Source organism: Plecotus auritus (assembly GCF_963455305.1).
Source record: "Plecotus auritus genome assembly, chromosome: 2".
Lineage (NCBI taxonomy): Eukaryota > Metazoa > Chordata > Mammalia > Chiroptera > Vespertilionidae > Plecotus > Plecotus auritus.
Genome location: NC_137771.1, coordinates 145,305,688 through 145,328,132, shown reverse-complemented (window position 1 = coordinate 145,328,132; position 22,445 = coordinate 145,305,688). Strand labels below are relative to the sequence as shown.

The following is a 22,445-nucleotide window of genomic DNA, read 5'->3' as shown; positions in this document are numbered from 1 at the left end:
AGTCCAGCAGAGACTGACTGAGGCAGACCTGATCACTGATAGATTCATAGTTCTTTTCTTCTTCTTAAAACTTCCCAATGAAAATTTAGTAAACACCAGAAGATAATATAAAAGTGAACATCAAGATTGGTAAAAACAAAGAAAAAGTTAATGTCTATGACATCTGGTTATAAAATGAGGTGATTCCAAAAAATTATAAAAAATATTGTTGAGACCAAATAACTATATATCTATAAGGACAAAAAAATAAATCTCAATACTTTATTCACAATATACAGAAAAAATAATTTGAAATAGGAAAGCTAATACTATGAAGGTCCTAAAAGAAAACACAGAAGAGTATCTACATGATTTGAGGACAGGTAAAGATTTTATAGCCAGGACACAGAAGCAACAACTATAATAGAAAAAATGAGCCCTAGCCCTAGTGGATAGAGCGTCAGCCTGCGTACTGAAGGGTCCCAGGTTCAATTCTGGTCAAGGGCACATACCTCAGTTGTGGGCTCAATCCCCAGTACGGGGCATGCAGGACACAGCTAATCAGTGATTCTCTCTCATCACTGATATTTCTCTCTCTCTCTTCCTCTCTAAAATCAATAAAAATATATTTTAAACTTGTATGCATGCATATAAGCATAACCAATGAACACAGACACTAGGTGGGATGAGGGCATGTGCTGGAGGATAGGGGTGGATGGGGAGAGGTCAATGGGGGGAAAAAGAGACATATGTAATATTATATGTAATACTTTAAACAATAAAAGAATTTTTTTAAAAATACCTTGAAATAACAGAAAAAATATATTTTTAATTAAAAGAGAAGACAAAAATGAAATTAGAATTCATCAAAACAAAAACTTCTGCTCATCAAAGACACTGTTCTAAAAATGAATATCTGAGTCATACCTCTAGAAGAAAATATTTGAACTACATATATCTAACACAGAACTGAGATTTAGGATGTATAAAGAATTCCAACAACTCACTAATTTTGAAAAGCAAACAATTAAATTTAAAAAACATGTAAAAGACTAAAACAGACACTTTACAAAAGGAAGAGACATAAACAGTTATGCTTAAGATTTATGCATTTCACATTTTAAAAGTTAAAAAATATTAAGCTCTAGTTAATGATATTCATGCTGAAGTGTCTAAGAAAAAAAATGTATTGATGTCTTTAATTTATGAAATAATCCAAGAAATAAAATGATTGGATAGGTAGATATGTGATAAAGCAAATATAATAAAATTAACATGCCCTAACTGGTTTGGCTCAGTGGATAGAGCGTCGGCCTACAGACTGAAGGTCCCCAGGTTCGATTCCAGTCAAGGGCATGTACTTTGGTTGTGGGCACATCTCCAGCAGGGGGTGTGCAGGAGGCAGCTGATAGATGTTTCTCTCTCATCGATGTTTCTAACTCTCTATCCCTCTCCTTTCCTCTCTGTAAAAAAATCAATAAAATATATTTTTTTAAAAATTAACTGTAGAGCTTGGTGGTAAGAATATGGTGTTCTTATGTCATTCTTTCAATTATTCTGCATGTTTAAAATTGTTTATAAAATCTTATAAAAATATTATTATACTAGAGGCCCAGTGCATGAATTCTTGCACGGGTGGGGTCCCTCGGCCTGGCCAGCAATCAGAGCCAATCGGGGCCATCTCACCCAGTCCCAATCAGAGCCAATTGGGGCTGGCTGGCCGGAGGGAGGGACCCCGGGAGGTTGGCTGTGGGAGCTCACTGACCACCAGAGAGAAGCTCCTGCATTGAGCAACTGGTTGACTGAACGACCAATTGACCGGTCCCCATGATGTGCACGGTGGTCAGTGCACATCATGGGGACTGGTCAATTGGTCGTTCAGTCAACCAGTTGTAATGGTTGCTTAGGCCAGTGGTCGGCAAACTGCGGCTCACGCAGTTTGTGTTTGCCCACCACTGGGATAGGGGCTTAATCACAAGGAACAACAACAGCCTGTAATTATTGGAATCGAGAGTCTAGGTCAGTGGTCGGCAAACTCATTAGTCAACAGAACAGCAAACCACAGTTTGCCGACCACTGGCTTAGGCTCTTATATATATAGATGCTAGATATATATATTTGGAGCACCCAGAGTGACAGAAATCATATCAGGTTTCATAGCAGGCCTTCTCTTGGTCTCTTTTATGGATTCACAGCATACTATAATCCGTCTCTTTGGAGGGGGTCCCCCACCTCCTACAATCAAAACCTCAGCAATTCAATGCTTGGTCTAAACTATCTCCATCAGAAATTAATTCTTTTAAAAATATACTCTTTTATTGATTTCACGGAGGAAGGGAGAGGGAGAGAAAGATAGAAACATCAACGATGAGAGAGAATCATCAATTAGCTGCCTCCTGCACATCCCCTACTGGGTATCAAGCCCACAACTCAGGCATGTGCCCTGACCAGGAATTGAGCCATGACCTCCTGGTTCATACGTTGATGCTCAACCACTGAGCCACACCGGCCAGACCAGAAATTCATTATTTTAAGTCAAACTTAACCATTTTATACCTAGTCTATTAAAATGCAAGGGAGTTATATTTCCAACATGAGAAAGTGAAGAGCTACATGGACCTACTTGCCAGCAAAACTGGTAAAAGTTATTTAAAAACCAATCATTTCAAGTCTCTAGAAATGGTCCTAAGGGCATACAACAAATGAATAACATGTATTCAGGAAAATCTACTAAACTTCAGTAATAAAAGAGAGCGTCAGTGGTTTGAGACAGGGCAATTAGGCAAGAAAATGAAATAAAAAGCATCAAAATTGGCAAAGAAGTAGTAAAACTATTTATATATACAGATAATATGAGCTTAAATATAGGAACTCCACTTAAAAACTAATAGAACTGATTCTCTGTAAACTTAGAAGGTATCTAAAAATATGCCCTGACAGAGATTCCAAAATGGTGGCAGAGTAAGTGGATGCTACACTGACACACTCCCAGGACCAAACTGGAATTACAAACTGGAATTAAAACACAGAAAAACCATCCTGAAAAATCAATGGAAGAGTAGCTGGAAAGAATGCTGATAACCAAGGACAGAAAGTGGAGACCACATAGAGACTGGCAGGAAATGCAGAGGTGTGAAAGGGCTGGCTGGACTCCCACAGACAGCAGCTGAAGTTCCAGAGGGATATCTCTGCTGTGGGGGTTCCCACTGAGAACTCTGGGGTCTAAACCCCAAGCTGGGCTCTCTAGCCCAGAGCACCAGAACTGAGAAAGGTGCCTACATAGTATCTGGCTGTGAAAAGCAACAGGGTTACTGTCTGCTAGGGAGAGATGGCTGGAAATGCAGGCACCCTTTTAAAGGTGCACAAAATTTTGTGTGCAGCCACTAACCTTGGGCTCCGGTAGAGGGAGGGCAGAGTGAACTGGAGCTGTGTGAGCAGAAGCCAGGGTAGGGGGCTCTGGGGTTAGACCTCAGAAGGCAGAAACCCCAGTTTCCTGTGCAGAGTCATTCCCTTATGCTGTGGAGGACATCTTTCCCTGGGGGACCTTTGATATCCAGATGGATTTTGCCTGGGGGTAAGGCAGTTGACCCAACCTATTGGAAACCCCTTGTCCCACCCTCTGGAGTTTCTGAGGCCCTAATAAGAGATGGATAATAACAATCAGTCTGCAGGCAGAAGCAATTTCCTCACCCTGTTGGAAAACCTGTTGTCCCACACTATGATTGATAGCCTGAAGCTAATCAAGACTGAATACAATCAGGCTACAGGCAGAAGCAGGTTTCTGGAGGCTTTGAGGCTTTACCTGATCTAATTCAGGGTCTGGGACTAGGAAAAGCAGACCTTGGTGCACATCATGGTTTTTTCCAAAAGCACTTAGCCCCATCAGAGGGAGCCACAGCTGTAGATTGCTGATAGCTCCAAACAGGGTCCTCAGGGCCAGTAACAAACAGTGTCTGAAACTGTCCTGCATTAGAAATTGGAAGTCATAGCAGATCTACCTAATACATAGACACAAATCCAAACAGGCAGCCAAAATGGGGAGACAAATATCAAGCCCCAAATGAAAGAACAAGAGAATTCTCCAGAAGAAGAGCTAAATGAAATGGTGATAAGAAATTTATCACACATAGAGTTCATAATATTGTTGGCAAGGATGCTCAACAGCATAAGAAAAGATAACTATGAAGAATGACATAGCACTAATAAAGAGCACAGTGGGAGGAATACACGGCAGATTAGGGGAAGCTGAGAATTGGGTCAGTAAATTAGAAGACAGGGTAGAAAAAAATCATTCAATCAGAGAATCTAAAAGAAAAACAATTTAAAAAACAGGAGGACAACTTAAGGGAGCTGTGGAACAACATGAAACGGAATAATATTCACATCATAGGAACATCAGAAGGAGAAGAAAGTGAGCAAGGGATAGAGACTGTGTTTGAAGAAATAATGGCAAAAAACTTCCCTAACCTGATGAAGAAAACAGTCACATAAGTTCAGGAGGCAAGAGACTCCCAAGCAAGAAGAACTCAAACAGGCCAATGCTGACACATCCTAATTAAAATTGTAAAAATTAAAGACAAAGAGAGAATCTTAAAGGCAGCAAGAGAAAAGCAATTTGTTAGCTGCAAAGGAGCTCCCATAAGGCTGTCAGCTTCTTTCTCATCAGAAACTCTACAGGCCAAAAGGAAATGGCATGAAGTATTCAAGGTAATGAAAAGCAAGGATTTGAGCCTGGTAGAGGTGGCTCAGTGGCTGAGCATTGACCTATGAACAAGAAGGTCATGGTTCGATTCCCAGTCAGGGCATATGCCCAGGTTGCAGGCTCAATCCCTGATCCTGCAGGAGGTGGCCAATCAATGATTTTCTCTCATCATTGATGTTTCTATCTCTCTCTTCCTCTCCCTTCCTTTCTAAAATCAATAAAGATATATTTAAAAAAAAGGAAAGCAAGGATCTGAAACCAAGATTACTATATATGCAGCAAGGCTATTATTCAAAATAGATGGTGAAATGAAGAGCTTCCCAGACAAAAAAAAAAGGCTAAAGGAGTTTGTCACCACCAGACCAGTGCTGCAAGAAATGCTAAAGGTACTGCTGTAATGAGAAGAATAAATAGAGAGAGAGAGAAACATGGGCAAAGACCGAAGGAAAGAAGGAATGGGTCAAACTCAGGATAGTATTAAACGAAGTCCAATGAAATCAATCTAGTGTTCCAAGCAATTTAGGATTTTTTTTTTCTTCAGTAAATTCAGACTTTTTGTAGTCTGTAGTCAAGAAAGACAAAAGAAATATTTGGTTGGTTCTAGTCAAAAACTCTTAAATAACATATTCATAGCTATAATCATCAATCTTTGGCTGTCAGAGTAAAACAATGCTATTTTATGTTTTATTATATTCCTAGTGGCCCGGTGCATAAAATTCATGCATGGGGTGGGTGTCCCTCAGTCCAGCCTGCACCCTCTCCAATCTGGGACCCCTCGAGGGATGTCTGACTGCCGGGATCAGGCCTAAACCAGCAGTCGGACAGCCCCCTTGCAATCCGGGATTGCTGGCTACTACCCGCTCACCTGCCTGCCTGCCTGATCACCCCTAACCACTCTGCCTGCTGGCCTGCTTGCCCCCAACTGACCCCCTGCTGGCCTGGTTGCCGCCAACTGCCCCCCCTGCTGGCCTGCTCACCCCCAATTCCCCCCCCCCCCGCCGCCAGCCTGATCACCCCCAACTAACCTCCCCTCCTGGACTGATAGCCCCTAACTACCTCTGCCTCGGCCCCGCCACCATGGCTTTGTTCGGAAGAATGTCCGAAGGTCTTCTGGTCTAATTAGCATATTACCCTTTTATTAGTATAGATAGAGGCCTGGTGCATGGGTGGGGGCCAGCTGGTCTGGGTGGGAGTCCCCTTGGGGGGTGGGGCTGGCCTGGGCAAGGGGCCTGGGGCAGTTTACAGGCTGGCCACGCCCCCATCAGGGTGGGGGTCCCCACTGGGGACAGTGATGGCCTGGGCGAGGGGCTGAGGGCTGTTTTCAGGCTGGCCACACACCCTTCAGGGTGGGGGTCCCTGCTGGGGGGCATGGCTGGCCTGGGCGATGGGCTGAGGGCCATTTGCAGGCTGGCCACAACCCCATCGGGGGGAGTGTCCCCACTGGTGGGCATGGCCAGCCTGGGCGAGGGGTTGAGGGTCCCTACTGGGGGGTGTGACTGGCCTGGGCAAGGGGCTGAGGGCCGTTTGGGGAAGGTTTGCAGGCAGGCCAAGCCCCCAGCTTTGTCCGAAAAGATGTCTGCAAGGTCTCTGGAAGGTCTCCCGGTCTAATTAGCATTTTATTACTCTTTTATTAGTATAGATAATATTCTATTATCTTGTATCTCTACCTAAATGAAATGTCTTAAATTTTTAAAAAATAATAAAATGCCAGTTTCTGTATTAATTAGACTATAAGTTAATTTATTATAACAATAAAAACTCAAAATTCAGACACTTAAATGTATTTATAAAGTGTATTTATAAAGTGTATTTCTGTCTCCCAAAACAGAAACATGAGGGAAAAATCAGAGGAAAGTTAGCAAAGGCATAGAGTCAAAGTGAAAACATTTACATTTAAAAAGATATCATGTTGTATGAGTTTCTAAAACGAAAATTGACATTTAGAGCTTTGGGAGTGATTATAGGAAGAAACAGAGAGATTCCTAATTTTCCTTGGGTTAATAAAACAAAAGTACTCCCTTTTTTTCAGCCCCTAAAGCACAGTCACTTAAATTGTTAAATCTTGAAGAATAAGAGAAATAAAAAGAAAAAATTGAAGCAAAATAAATTTTAAAAATACCTGTTAGCTTTCACAATTCAGAGTTCTTTCCCTAATCATAAAGTAAAATTTACAGCGGGAGATAGGCTTAGAAGTTGTGTTATGTGGGGGACATGTTTAGTGCATGAGGGGGAGGAGGTACATGCATGCATGTGGTTGGAGGAAGAGAGGGCAAGGAACCTCTTTTACAGTTTGCATTCAATATTATTTTGTACTAGAGGCCCGATGCACAGAATTCGTGCAAGGGGCTCAGCCCCTGCAGCCGTGGTGGCTACCTCTGCCTCGGCCCCTGCCACTGCAGCTTCGTCCGGAAGGTCGTCTGGTCTAATTAGCATATTATGCTTTTATTATTATAGACTAGTGACCCAGTGCACGAAATTCGTGCACATTAAAAGGGTATTAATTAGAGCAGTGGTTCTCAACCTTTCTAATGCCGTGACCCTTTAATACAGTTCCTCTGTTATGAATCATAATGTAAATATCTGTGTTTTCTGATGGTCTTAGGCGACCCTACTAGTGGTTCTCAACCTGTGGGTCACGACCCACAGGTTGAGAACCGCTGCTGTAGAGCCTAAGACCATTGGAAAAAACAGATATTTACATTACGATTCATAACAGTAGCAAAATTACAGTTATGAAGTAGCAACAAAAATAATTTTATGGTTGGGGGTCACCACAACATGAAAAACTGTATTAAAGGGTCGTGGCATTAGAAAGGTTGAGAACCACTGAATTAGAGGAAATAATTTAATATTGCTATTTGCCCTTTCTCTATAATAGAAGTGTCAGAGATGAAAGAAAATTAGTAAAATGTATATGAAAACCTTCTTCCTGTCAGAGTATGGGGCTTACCACGGGACCCAGAGTCAAGTCCCCGCCCACCCACATGCACCTCAAAATCATGTGAGACCGAGACCCGGCCAACCCCCGGCATTGGGCTAGATCCAGACCCAGCCAGTCCCACCCTTCTCAAGCCCTGCTGGGCAGGGGGCATAGCCTCAGGTCCCGTGGCCCAGCGCCAGGATTGGGGGGTGTGGCCTGAGGTCCCCCAGCCCAGACCGGGGCGGGGGGTGTGCCTTGAGGTCCTCCATCAAGCCCCGCCAGGTGGGAGACACGGCCTGAGATTTCCTGTCAAGCCCCACTGGGTGGGGGGCATGGCTTGAGGTCCCCTGTCAAGCCCTGCCAGGCAGGGGGGCACAGCCTCAGGTCCCCTGTCAAGCCCCACCGGCAGGGGGGGGGGGGCGCGCAGCCTCAGGTCCCCTGTCAAGCCCTGCTGGGTGGGGGCACGGCCTGAGTTCCCCCGACCCAGCACTGGGGGTGCACCTTGAGGTCCCCCGTCAAGCCCTGCTGGGTGGGGGGCATGGCCTGAGGTCCCCTGTCAAGCCCCACCGGCAGGGGGGGGGGGCGCAGCCTCAGGTCCCCTGTCAAGCCCTGCTGGGTGGGGGCATGGCCTGAGTTCCCCCGACCCAGCACTGGGGGTGCACCTTGAGGTCCCCCCGTCAAGCCCTGGTGCGGTCTGAGGTCCCCCGGCCTGGTGCCAGGGTGGGGAGTGCAGCCTGAAGTCCCCTGTCAAGCCCCACTTGATGGGGGGCGTGGCCTGAGGTCCCCTGGCCTGGCGCTGGGGTGGGGGGAGCAGCCTGAGGTCCCCTAGCCCAGCACCAAGATGAGAAGCGTACCTTGAGGTCCCCCGTGGCCTGAGGTCCCCCGGCCTGGCACTGGGATGGGATGTGGGACCTGAGGTCCCCTGTCAAGCCCCACAGGGACGGGGGAGGGCATAGCCTCAGGTCCCTGCTGATTGCTTGTTAAGGCTCCTTATGGGAACTTGGCCTCAGCTGTGGGTGAAGCCATCTGTGTGACAGAGTGATGGTCAATTACCATATTCCCTCTTTATTAGATAGGATTAGTTTCAGGTGTACAGCATAGTGGGTTAGACCAGTGGTCGGCAAACCGCGGCTCACGAGCCGCAGTTTGCCGCTCTGTTGACTAATGAGTTTGCCGACCACTGGACTAGACTAAATGTTACCGTGTAGTTGGAAGCTGTGAGGATTAGGTAATTGTGCCATATTGTGTGCAAAGAGGTAAAGGGTAGTGTATGACAGTGGTCGGCAAACTCATTAGTCAACAGAGCAGCAAACCGCGGCTTGCGAACCGCATGTGGCTCGCGAGCCGCGGTTTGCCGACCACTGGGTTAGACAATCAGAAACTTTACAAAGTGATTCCCCTCCTCAGATATTTCAAGTACTCCCTGGCAATATACATAGTTATTATAATATTACTAGAGGCCCAATGCATGAAGATTCATGCAAGGATGGGCCTTCCTTCCCCTGGCTGCCAGCACCACCTTCGCTCTGGCCTGGAGCCGCCTTTCCACCTTCCCATACTGCCCAGAGGCCCAGAGCTGCTGGGGTGGTGTGGAACGCATGCATCATCACCATGGCAATGATGCAAGCATCCCGCCTCGCCCCTGGCCGCTCAGCACCTGCATATGCAAATTAACCCACCATCTTTGTTGGGTTAATGTGCATACTCACTCCTGATTGGCTGGTGGGCATCGTGAAGGTACGGTCAATTTGCATCTTTCTCTTTTATTAGTGTAGATTGACTGTATTCTCGTGCTGTACTTTACACCCCATGACTATTTTGTAACTACCCATTTGTACTTCTTAATCCCTTTACCTTTTTTCACCCAGCTCCCAACCTCCACCCCCTCTGGCAACCATCAGTCTGTTCTCTGTACCTATGAGTCTGTTTCTATTTTGTTTGTTTGTTTATTTTGTTCTTTAAATTCCACATATACATGAAAGCATATGGTGTTTGCCTCTATTTGACTTACTTCACTAAACAAAATACCTTCTAGGTCCATCCATACTGTTACAAATGGCAAAAAAAGTGAAACTAGACCACCTTCTTATACCATACACAAGAATAAACTCTACATGGATTAAAGACTTAAATGTAAGACTCAAAACCATAAAGCTCCTAGAAGAAAATGTAGGCAGTAAAATCTCAGACATGTCTCATAACAATATTTTTTCTAACATATTTCCTTGGGCAAGGGAAATAAAAGGAAAAATAAGCAAATGGGACTACACCAAACTAAGAAGTTTTTACACAGCAAAGGAAACCATCATCAACAAAATAAAAAGACAATCTACTAAATGGAAGAAGATATTCACTAGTGATACATCAGATAATGGGTTACTATCCAAAATTTACAATTTCTTCTTATCTGCCTAAGACACCGTCTATTTCTAATATTTAAACAGTAATATAAAATGACAAACTAGACAACATAATATTAATAATTACACTTAGTAAACGAAGCCAGACAAAAACAAGAGTATATATTGTGATTACGTTTATGTAAAAAAGGATAGAATATGCAAACTACTATATAATGATAGAAAGTAGATTATTGGCTGCCTCAGTACTGAGGTAAATGGAAGTGGTAAGGGAGGGAAGGATTACAAAGGCACATAAGAAAATGTTTGGGGATGATTGTTAAGTTCGTTATCTTAATTGTAGTGATAATATCAAGGGTAAATATATTTGCCAAAACTAATCAAATTGTATACTTTAAATGTGTGGTTTATAATCCATCAAAATATGTCTTAATAAAACTATATTTTAAAAGGTTCAACTACAAATACGATTTTTTTTTAAGAGAGAAAGATTCTATCAATTACATTCTACTCTAACCAACCTAAATATCTGTTTAATTCTACAGATCATTAGGTTAAATATAGTTGCTTCTTCCTTAAGTGGAGATATTTTTCAAAACTGTTACACCAAGTAGCAATGATACCAAATACTCTATGAAGGAAAAATTGGGCAAACGGTTAGATTGAGTTAGCTTTGTGGAAGAGCTAAGATCATTGGTTGGACATTAAAAGGGTCTCTCCAATTTCCAAACCTTTGGTTCTAAGGACATAATCCAATTGTCTCCTCAAAAATCTCTTCAAAATCAAGATCTAGGTTGAAATATTAATTTTTCCTAATTTTTAAAAATATAACAAATGAAATATATACTCAACACCATGACAGTAACAGTTATATCAACATTGTTGCAATCTTGATATACTGTCCCAGCCGTTTTAGCTTTAGAAAGTGCCTTTCCAAAAACCCTTTTTATAGCATCTGTATTTTAAAGTTAATTATTATAGGAATGCTTTATTTTTCTTTTTGTTGGCTTCTTTATCAATTAAAAGGCATAATAACCACATTCCTTTGGTTATGATTGATCATTTCTTCTTCAATTTAACAAGCAGCTATCTGGATATTCTGGTCAATTTAAAATAATATTTTTTAAAATCCAGGTAGTAGAAATTATATTTTCATAAATGATAAACTGTAATTCTCATTCATCTTCAGTTCCTTTATTGTCTTCCTACTCTGGAATTTGCTATTTCTGGCATATGTCCTATACACAGAAGGCCAGGCCAAAGTATTTCCATTCAAAAAGTAAAAGGGAAGCTAATAAAAGGGTAATATGCAAATTAATCATCACTCTGTCACAAAGATGGTGGTGCCAATAGCCACAAGATGGTAGCGCCCAGTCCTCTCAGCCCCACCAGAGTCCCCCAGTCCCAGGGGGGGCAGGGGGCGGCCGCTGAGAGCGGGCAGCATGAGCGGCCTGGCAGAATGCTTGCTAAGTCGCCATGGCAACGAGGCAAGTGTTCAGCGCAGAGGGAGGGCCTCCCTGCCAGGCCGGGCGCAGATGGGAGGAGCAGCCCTGCAGGGCACCTGGCAGGCCTCACAGCCCTTGGCAGGTCAAGGATGGGATGAATCATGGAGCCCCAAGTGCAGCCGCCAGTGGGGTCGCCTTGTCAGTGCGTTTGGAGAGCGGGGTCTACGGCACAGCCCTCCTCTGAGTCTCATGCTGTAAAAGAGGCTGGAGGTCCAGGTGACGCAGTTCAGAAACCAGGCACGCAGGGGAAAGCCTGTACTGCCCACTGCCTCACGGTCGCCTTTTGGGGAGGACCCTACCTTTCACGGCTGCCCGGCTTCTTTTCCCACCTGCGAGGGTCACATGCTCACCTGCCAGGAGTGGGAGCTCTCGGGAGCACCCAGCGTATAGAGGGCCTCTCGCTCCTGCTTTCCCCTGCCGCTGTGTGCCCATGGGAGAGGCCAGCCTCTCGGGCAGCTCTGCCTGCCCACACTGAGTGATTAACAAGACATCAGCCTGGGGGCCTGCCCAGCCCGTGGCTATGGCCCCCTGTGAATGACCAGCATGCCTGACATACTGGCCAAGGATGCTGGGAGGTCAGGGGTCAAAAGGACCCACACGAAACAGCTGCGGTGAAGGGGCCAGCCTCCTGTCAGCAGGTGGCATGACAGAGGCAGAACGCATCCTGGAAATGTACTGCGATAGGCTTAGGAAGTTACAATCTAGAGCCAGTCTCCTGCCAGTCATTGCTCCTAAGGTGTAGCTGCCAACTCTCTTGATTTTGTGTGTCCTTTACCCTCGGCACATGCATGCATGCACATCTGTGAGATAGATAGATATGTATATGACACACACATCCTACCTTTTCCCACATACGCAGCTCAGACGCCTGCAGGGAATCACCAGGTGTTATTCCATAGGTTCCAGGTAGTTGGCATTTCCTACTGAATGGAGTTGGGGGTGGGATTTATGATGTAACTAAACCAATTGCATGCGATGACAGTGGATGTTCTGTCTGATGGCCTGGCTGTCTTGGCAGCAGCATTGGCTGGGCGTGGAACGCTTGTGTTATCGCTCTGGCGACGAGGCAAGCATTCCGCGCCCGGCTGCGGAGGACCTCTGGCCAGGGAGGGCAGTTGGGGGCCATGAGGCTGGCTGGGGAGGGCAGTTGGGGGCCATCAGGCCAGTCGGGAAGGGCAGTTGTGGGCCATGAGGCCAGCAGGGGAGGGCAATTGGGGGCCATGAGGCCAGCGGGGGGCGGGGGTCAGTTGGGAGTGAGCAGACCAGCAGGCAGAGTGGTTAGGGGCGATCAGGCAGGCTGGCAGGTGAGCGGTTAGGAGCTAGTGGTCCTGGATTGCGAGAGGGATGTCCAACTGCCAGTTTAGGCCTGATCCAACAGGGACATCCCCCAGCAGTCGGACATCCCCCGAGGGGTCCCAGATTGGAGAGGGTGCAGGCCAGGCTGAGGGACACTCCCCCCAGCCCCCATTCACGAATTTTGTGCACCGGGCCACTAGTCATAATAATAAAAGGCCAGAGGTGTCACAACCAAAACGACCAAATGACCGGTCACAAGGAGGTGCATGGAGCACCTCTTGGTCCCTCCCCGCTCCCATCGCTGGATGGCCAACAGGAAACCACAGGGAACCAGGCTGGGTGGCAACAGAGCGGTACTGGGGACTGGCAAGTGGGTGCAAGGCAGACCTCCTGGTCCCTCCCCCCAGCTGGCAGGCCCTGATCAATCCTCAGTTTCTCCTGAAAGGAACGTGGCACCTCCGCTGCGTAGCCTCCCAGGATGTGGACTCACCGCTGTGAGAGGCTCCGGAGCGGAGACTTCAACAAGGACTCCAGCACCTGCAGCAACCCTCAGCCTTCACTGCTGGGAGGTGGACAGAGAGCATCAGCTTTAAAGCACAAACACCCTCCTCGGGAAAAACCACCACGTCCCTACTCCACAGCTGCTTCTGTGTCTGCAAGAAACTGTGCATGCTCCTCCCTGCAGGATGGGCGGGGCCAGAGCCTGAGTTGAGCGGTTCTGCGATGGGGGAGGGGCCGAGCCAGGCAGCTGGGCCAGTGCAGGGATGAAGGTAGGGAGGGCGGGGCAGAGCAAGGGGGCAGCCTTGGTTCCCTGCACCTCCTTCCACAGGCATAGCCCTTCCAGGTGTTATGATAAAAGGAGTTGTGTTTTTCTAACTCTGTCCAGGTAAAGGAAACAAGTGTCTGTTGACTTCCGATCTTACTCTCCCAGTTAATCCCTCTGGATGCATCATATCCAACCTCCAAAGGATCCAAGGAGCAGGTTCAACCTTCATTCCATAGTTGAGGAAACTGACCAATAAACACATGGGTCTCATGCCTCAGTGTCAACTCCCACGGAAATCTCTGGGTAATAACTCAGATTGTATATCTAAGGGCACATTTTCTTCTGTTTTCATGTTTAATTCAACCCCAGGAATCAAATAATACAATAAAGAATAAAATGTGTTCAGAGGGCTCAGCATTGTATTCCCAGGGCCTTTGGTCCCAGGCACACTGCAGAGCTCAGTTATCCTGAGATGAAAGGAAAGGAAAGAGAAACGTGAAAGGTTTCCCAGCTCAGTCACAGAGACATCTCATAGCCACATACTAAGGACACGACATTAACCTAGGGGTGGAAAGGACACAAAAGGAATAGAAGATGGAGCCATTTCTGTTCAGATTCAAGCCAAGTTAACGAGGCAGAAGAAACACTGGACGCCATGGAAGAATAAGATGAAATGGTCCGGTAGGGAGTGTCACAGACCTCGCAGGGACAGCACCTGGGGCTCTGGATGTGATGGGAGGAGGGAAGGGGCTGGGTGAGAGGAAATGCATGGAAAGGCCTGGGAGTAGGAACAAGAGGGGGATATGTGGAAGGTGGGTCCCACCAGGTGATGACCGGGGCAAACCTGTGGGAGGTGGCCAAGTGCCCCCACCTCTGCTGAAGGGTGCATGCACCTGTCCTGGGAGCTGCGGCTGATGGAGAGGGAGGCTCTGGCTCTATGTGGATGAGTTGCCAATGAGAGCCTCCCTGCAGCCACAGTACTCGGTGTTCTCAACACGTTGGGAGCACAGGATCATGTACACAACATCACGAAAGAAAAAGCATCCTATTCCCAACTTATTCGCAGACTTCTATTTCTGGTATCTATATTCCCAATGTGTCCACAAGTACATTTGGAAAAAGAAAGAATATTTGTACGTGATATGACTGCATCTTTAGAAAACCCAAGTGATCACAACCAGAGCACTTTTAACACCTAATAAGCCAAATACACTGATGAACAAAAATAGACCCAGAGACACAGACACATGAACAGACCGTGGAACCTCAGAGGGAAGGCGGAGGAGGGTGGGTGGATGGGAAGAGATCAGTCAATGGCCTTGTGTGCATATATGCATCACCCCTGGACACAGACAATGGGGTGGTGAGGGCCTGGGGGGAGAGTGGGTAGTAGGCTAGAAAAGGTTAATGGGGGAAAGGGGACCTATGTAAACCTTTCAACAATAAAGATTTAATTAAAACAGTAAAAAGTAAAAGAAAAGATAAGGAAAGGAAAGGAAAGAAAAGAAAAGAAAAGAAAAGAAAAGAAAAGAAAAGAAAAGAAAAGAAAAGAAAAGAAAAGAAAAGAATAACTGCCCTTGCTGGGTGGCTCCGTTGGTTGGAGCTTCGTCCTGTACATTGAAAGGTTGTGGGTTTGAACCCGGGTCGGGGGTGTGCAGAAGGCCACTGAGCAAGTGGTGCCTAGAGGAGGGAGGCTCCTCAGACCTAAACACAGTCCAAGCCTCACCCATGATCCAAGGCCCGTCCTTTGCTGAGTGAGACCGGACCTCCCAGCTTCCTGTCTAATCCCTCATCTTTGAGACCTAGGACCGCTCCCCCACGTTTCCAAGAATTCACTGCTCAGTAACTTTCTATACTGATAAAAGGGTAATATGCTAATTAGACCGGACGTCCCTCCAGACAAAGCCACGGTGGCAGGGGCTGAGGCAGAGGTGGTTAGGGGGATCAGGCCAGCAGGGGAGAGCGGTTAGGGGCAACCATGCAGGCAGGGGAGAGCGATTAGGGACGACCAGGCAGGCAGGTAGAGCGATTAGGGGTGATCAGGCAGGCTGGCAGGTGAGCGGTTAGAAGCCAGTGGTCCTGGATTGTGAGAGGAATGTCGGACTGCTGGTTTAGGCCTGATCCCTGAGGGGTCCCGGATTGGAGAGCATGCAGGCTGAGCTGAGGGACCTGCCCCCGCCCCTCTGTGCACGAATTTTATGCACTGGGCCTCTAGTTGCTTAATAATGTTTGATAGGTCCCAAATATAATCAAGAGGTATAAATAGTCTCCAAAAAAATAAAAGGTGCTAACACATTATGCCACTTTAACAAAAAAACAAATATATAAATATATATAATATCTGTTACTATTTTTTTAATTTTTAAAACACTTGTTTTAGTGAGGGAGGACGAGTGGAAGGACAAAATGGAGGAAAATAAGGAGAAGATAAAGTAGCAGCTCAGAGTGAAGTAAGTGCTAAATAAACATTTATTGAATATTTAAACATGAATGAACAAACCTGATTTCACCATCATTTCATCATCTTTCTCCACTTTAATTTACTAGCATCACATCTATCTTATGGCTTTTTATTGGTTCTTGAGGGGCAAAAAGCAGAGTTTGGGAGCCCTCCAAATATCTAAGGGATATATTATGGTCAATTAGGCAATTTTGGTTAGTAAACAGAGGAAACAGAGAATGACTTTACATAATAAAAAGATATGAAATCAAGGATAATATTGTTTAGCTAAAAATAAAATAAAATCCTACTTTTGTTGAATTAAGGTCTATTGTGAGAAGTACCAACATTTTAGATGTCAAAGTTTTATGTGTACCAACCAAATAACCAGCATGAGTTTATGGAATGTCTACACTATAAAATATTGAAATTGATATTTTATGTATATAAAGTAACTAATTAGTCAAATAGGTAAGTATAGCTTCATAAATATATTTTGTAGGTATATTTAGACAAATTAATGAAGAAGTAAAAATTATAACTCATTTATCCCATAATATAAACTGATATTTTAAAGTGCTTAAAAAGAATTAAATCCCCTGACTGGTTTGGCTCAGTGGATAGAACGTGGGCCTGTGGACTGAAGGGTCCCAGGTTCGATTCCGGTCAAGGGCATGTACCTTGGTTGTGGGCACATCCCCAGTAGGGGGTGTGCAGGAGGCAGCTGATTGATGTTTCTAACTCTCTATCCCTCTCCCTTCCTCTCTGTAAAAAATCAATAAATTTTTTTAAAAGAATTAAATCATTTCCTCTCTTTAAAAAATGTCAACTTTCCTCTAAAGGTATATAAATACTATATTCTTAGCAAGTCCCTTTTCCATAGCTAGTAGAAAGATATTTGGCTCAGTCCCTACCTAAATGATCACAAATTGTGAATTATAATGAGATACAACAAATGTGATAACCATGTTTGAATGCCATTACAGAGCCCAAGGATTCGGATGTTTGCTTACCTCGGACTTGAAAATATTTCACATGGTTTGCCACGGCCTCTGTAACACTTTCATCAGGGCAGACTTTTACTCCATTAGGAAACAGAGTGGATCGCCTTCTTCTAAGCAACCAGTGTCTCTCAGCTTCTCTGTGGTCCTGAGGTCGTTTGTTTCCACTGGACAGGGAAGAGTCTGCGGATTCTGATTCAGTCGGGAGAAAAGAAATTGCACTCGTGGGCTCTTGGGTTTCTTCTAAAGATAAGCTGGCTTGTGCTACAGAGTGAAGGCATAAACAAGGCTTCTGATGATAAATTGAAGATACAGTACGAAAGGTAACAAAGAAAAACTGAAAGGTAACCAAAAAAAAACCTGATATTTGTGCCACATTAGGATTTTTCAAGTCAATTTCAGATTATAGACATGTGTGCCTAAGGAGAGAAGTATTCAATCTTTTCTCCATTTAACTCCTACTCCTTTGTTTCGAGATTGTTAGTTATTGAAGTCAAGTATACATCCAATTTCAATACAAGAAGTAAAAGGAAGTAAGGTTTGAACCAGGAAATACTAATGAAGAGGGAAACCAAAATTATTGGAGAGCTTTTAAAACAGTTTAAATGAATCAATATCAAAGATTAATATAGCATTTGATTCAATTTCTTATAGCAGTCACATCAAATATTATTTTTAGAGAGAATACATTACAGATATAAAAAAGGATAAAAATAATGTCAATTTTAAAGTACCTGTTAATGATGGAAGGTTTTCTTCTATCAGAACAAATATCAAAATACCCAAAGAAATCTTCCCAGAATGAGGAAACATAATCATTTGGCCAAAACCAAAGAGATGAGGAAAGGCCAAAATTCTTAACTGAGCACCAAAGTCTTGAAGCTTCCAATAACAAATTGTTACAGGAAAGATCTAAGATATAAAAAATTATGTTTGAGAATTGGCAAACATTCCAAAACCATTATAAATGAGCGTAAATAAAAACGATGTCCTTTCAAAGTACCCCTCACTCTTCTCTCTTCAGCATGCTATGGAAGCAGGAGAGATAAGCTAATTAGAACAGATGGGGAGAGACAATTTCTTTATTCTAATCTAGCCCTCTAAGCTCTTTATTAACACTCTCCTTGCCTTTAATAAGCAGTTTGTTTAAAAATAATGTTTCATGTATATTTCACTAAGGTTTACAATTTTTATGAGTCTATTAGTCAAATCTTATCAATTCAAATGTTCTTCAGGTTCTTCTAGAACCAACAATTTATAAGCATAAAATGTCCAAACTGACTATATCTGTCTATTTCACAAGTACAGATCTATACACAAAATTAGTTTTCTTAGAGCTGTTTCTCTTTGTAATAAATCTACTGTACTGTCCTTAAATTTCCTTCCTTAATAAAAAATTTGAAGAACTTTCACTATAATCATTTACTATGTCTTCTTCCTTATCTAGAAAACGGGATAGTAGTAGTAAAGCTACTACTATGATAGAGCTATTGTGAGGATTTAATTAGGTAATATACAGAAAATGCTTGAATAGTACTTGGTGCATACCACACACACAATATAAATGATAGCTATGTGATAATAACTTTATTGCTTAATTTGGTAAGGCCCAGTGTGTTATCCCTCATCCCAGAGGACCAGACAAAATTCTTTGTATTAGGACAGTTGTTTTTATCAAATAAACCTAGTAGAAAACAATTTCATTATAATCCTTATGGAAGCTAGAATTTACTATCAAATAGCATTGAATTTATCTTATGTCATATATCTCAGGAGTTCTCTTTTTAAAAAAGAAAAATGTTTTCTAACAATCTAAAGCACATTTTCTCTGAAGAATCCTAAACTAATTGTGTTAGTTAAATCATCCTTTGTTTTATGCTTTAGGAAAAGCTCAAGTGTATTTTTTAATACAAGCTCATACAAACCACATTTTCAGCCCTTATTTAAGCTCACAAATCTCAATAACCATTAAATAAATACATGTGCACAGAAGCATTTGCAATATATTGATAAGAATTTTATTTGCCAAACTATTGCTGAGTAGGAGGAAAAAGCTGAAAATTTTACTAGTAAGTGAAATTAGAAAGTTCAAAGAAAAGTTTCATGTTGATAATTCAGACCAAGGATGGCCAGGCCGGTGAGGCTCAGTGGAGAACTTTAAGGTAACAAAAGGCATGAGTTCGCGGGGGGGGGGAGAAATAATGGAGGCTTAAGGAAAAAAAATTTTTTTTAAATATTGTAATAACAAATAATAATGAAAAAAAAAAGCTACTTGGAAATTCTTTTTGATGGCCTACTCCAACAAGCCAGATCTTCTGAGATTCACAGTATTCTGGAAACATTTCTGTACTTAGAATGAGAAAAACCCTGGGCAACCCTGAGTTCAAACCCTGTTTTTACCACTTAATATTTGATTTTGGTGAACCTAAACTCCTTTAACTGATTTACTCATCAAAGAAATTAGATATGATAATCTCTGTCTATATCACAGGGTTGCTGGGAAAAAATAGGAAATATGCAAATACTTTGTAAACTAATATATACTATTTATCTTTCATTACAAGTGTTCATAAAGTTTTAAGAGGTTTTAAATTTTGGAATTCTCTTTTGTTCAAACTGCAGAATGGAATAAATTATCCCTAATTTAAATTATATTACAAGTCTTTACTTAAGAACTTTAACAATGGTTATTATATTCTATAAAAAATAGTTGGTAAGATTTCAGAAATCTGTACTTAAAAAAATAGTATGAAAACTTCAGCTGGCTTCATTTGCTTCTAAATACATTTACCATTTTATCAATTCATTTTAACTTCACATTTAGTGCACTTTTTAACTGCAGCATTCTTAGAAGAACTGCATCTGTAACACAAGGCAGTCCGTGATGACTACCATAAGGCTGTGCCATGGGAACCCAGGAAAAGATTAATTCCAACTGGAAAACTAAAGGGGGTTTATCAGAGAAGATAACATTTCAGCTAGGCCTTGAATGGCCTGGTACAGTGGCATTTCAGTGGGCAGAGGTGGCGAGGGTAAGTGGGAGGAGATGGGAGTTAGGAAAAAAAACCTGGTCATGATCAACAGGTAGAAAAATACACAATCTGTACAGAAAATAGGAAGATATTTGCTAAAGCAGGAACAGGAGCCTCGGGAAAATAGGTTGGAAATGAAGGAGGTCGATTATGAAATACCTTGAAAGTCTTAGCAAGAATTTTGGGGTTTTTTCTATAGATGAAAAGATTATCTAATTTTAATTACTCAGAAAAAAATATTCCTTGAGTTTTCATTGAGATTCTTTTTAGGAAATATTTCAAAACCTCATCTGATGGTCCTTATGCTTCAAGAAATATACCCCCAATTATAAGCTGGTAAGAAATTAAACAAACATTGTGCTTAGAAACAACAAGTACCAGGTTCTTTCATCCATTCTTTAATTCCACATGAGTTGACAGTCATTTATTGACTCAGCACAAGTTCCCAGGTGTCCACTATATGCTACTAACATACTAAATACTCAAATGCAAAATGTTTGTCCTTTAGGAGCATGTCGTCTACAGGTGGAAACATGTACACAAACAATGAAGTAAAACTGATGAGAGAAATATAAACAAGTCATTATGGGAGAACAGGAGCGGTAATGAATTATTCTGTTGGAGCAAATGTGGGGTGATGACATTTGAGCCAGATTTGGAAAAAAATAAAGTTGACAAGAAGTAGCGAAAGGGTGTTCTAGAAAGAAGGACTGGCATGTGCAGGCCTGAGGTGTGGAGATGAATGTTGCAACATCTATTCCAAACAATCACCTAACAGGGGTCCTCAAACTTTTTAAATAGGGGGCCAGTTCACTGTCCCTCAGACTGTTGGAGGGCCGGACTATAGTTTAAAAAAACAACTATGAACAAATTCCTATGCGCACTGCGGGCCCAGGACAAGTCAGCTGCTAAGCAGGACAGGTAGCGGCACCCGGCGGGCCGGATAAATGTCCTCGGCGGGCCGCATGTGGCCCGTGGGCCGTAGTTTGAGGACCCCTGAATGATCTTGGGTCCCAAGTGACATTCACACTCACAGGACAACAGTCCATAACCTAGCTCCTTTCGTTCGTATTTGATACACAGCCCAGAAACCAGTGCATCAAATAAAGCATATCTTCAACAGGAGTCTCTATAGGAGTCCTGACCCTGATTTCTCCAGCCCCCAGAAGGGATGTAAGAGAGGAGACCACCTTATGCAGACCACACCAGACCCGCATAAGAAAGCCTCATCCACCCAGAACCATGTCTTTTAATAGACCGTGGGCACTTCCCAAACTTCCATACCCAGTTACGATAGATTGCAGAGGGAAGCAGGGTTTTATACAATCTGCTCCAGCAGGCCTTCTGAGCATGCATGTCCACTCATTTCTCCAGTCCAGACACAGTTAACCATTAAAGGTCTTTTTCACCATTTAAAAAAAATGTTGACTACATCTGACAGTTCACATTTATTTAAGCTCAGTACATTTCCAAAGAAACCGTATTGAAAAGAAAAAACCCCAAGGTAATTTCCTATGAATAAAAGGCTTAAGCTTGGTGTTAAGCCAAAAGTAATTAAAGTATAAATTAATAATTTTATATGACTAAAAAGTAGGTCAGAGTGGAAAGATGAGGATAAAGATAGAAACCAGTTTAGAAAGGGCTCTGTATGATGAGTCTAGTCCTGTTTTCTCCCTAACAAAAAAGAAAAGCTAATTTAATCAATTCACTTTAATAAACTTTTTCTATGGTGGTTGAATATCACCCTTTTTTAAAAGCTATCCTTTGCCTAGCTGGTGTGACTCAGTGGTTGAACGTCGACCCAGGAACCAAGAGGTCACTGGTTTGATTCCCAGTCAAGGAACATGCCCAGTTTGCAGGCTTGATCCCCAGTAGGGGGTGTGCAGGAGGCAGCTGATCAATGATGTTCCTCTCTATCCCCCTCCTTTCCTCTCTCTATAAAACTCAATAAAAAACGTATTTTTTGAAAATCTACCATTTTACTTTTAACCCCAAGTGTTGTCAATCAAAAATAGTAGTTCTTCTTTAGGAAAGTTTTCCCTGTCCACCAACAACTCTCTTACTACCTCTCCACCTCTCCCTAGCACACAGGGGCACACACACACACACACACACACACACACACACACACACACACACGGATGAACTCCCTCTTGTGCTCCCAGAGAAACTTATGATTGCTTTTACCAGGGAATATTAAGATTGTTCATATGTCCACTTCTCCCATTATACTATAGAGTTCAGAAGATCTATCATTCATTTTATTGTACCTAGAAAATTCCCAAATGTTTCCTGAACTGACAATCAAATTAGCAATATGCTTGTTAAAACAGAAAGGAAAATTAATCTAAGCATCAGCCATATGATAGGCACTGGCCACTATAAAACTCAAAATTTATTTCTAAGACTGTCACGCATTTCTTTAAAAAATTATACCTCAATCT

The 22,445-nt window shown here is 43.1% G+C and overlaps 1 protein-coding gene across 1 annotated transcript in view; it reads right to left on the bottom strand.

Moving 5' to 3' along the window:
- Positions 1-17,788, bottom strand: part of IMPG2 (interphotoreceptor matrix proteoglycan 2) — a gene marked incomplete at both ends in the record, with an annotated part of 102,900 nt that extends 85,112 nt beyond the window's left edge. Inside the window, 2 exons of the mRNA XM_080655477.1 lie at positions 16,982-17,233; positions 17,704-17,788. Of these exons, the coding sequence (XP_080511603.1) occupies positions 16,982-17,233; positions 17,704-17,788 (337 nt within the window). The remainder of the gene's footprint in view (positions 1-16,981; positions 17,234-17,703) is intronic.
- Positions 17,789-22,445: the final 4,657 nt, after the last annotated feature.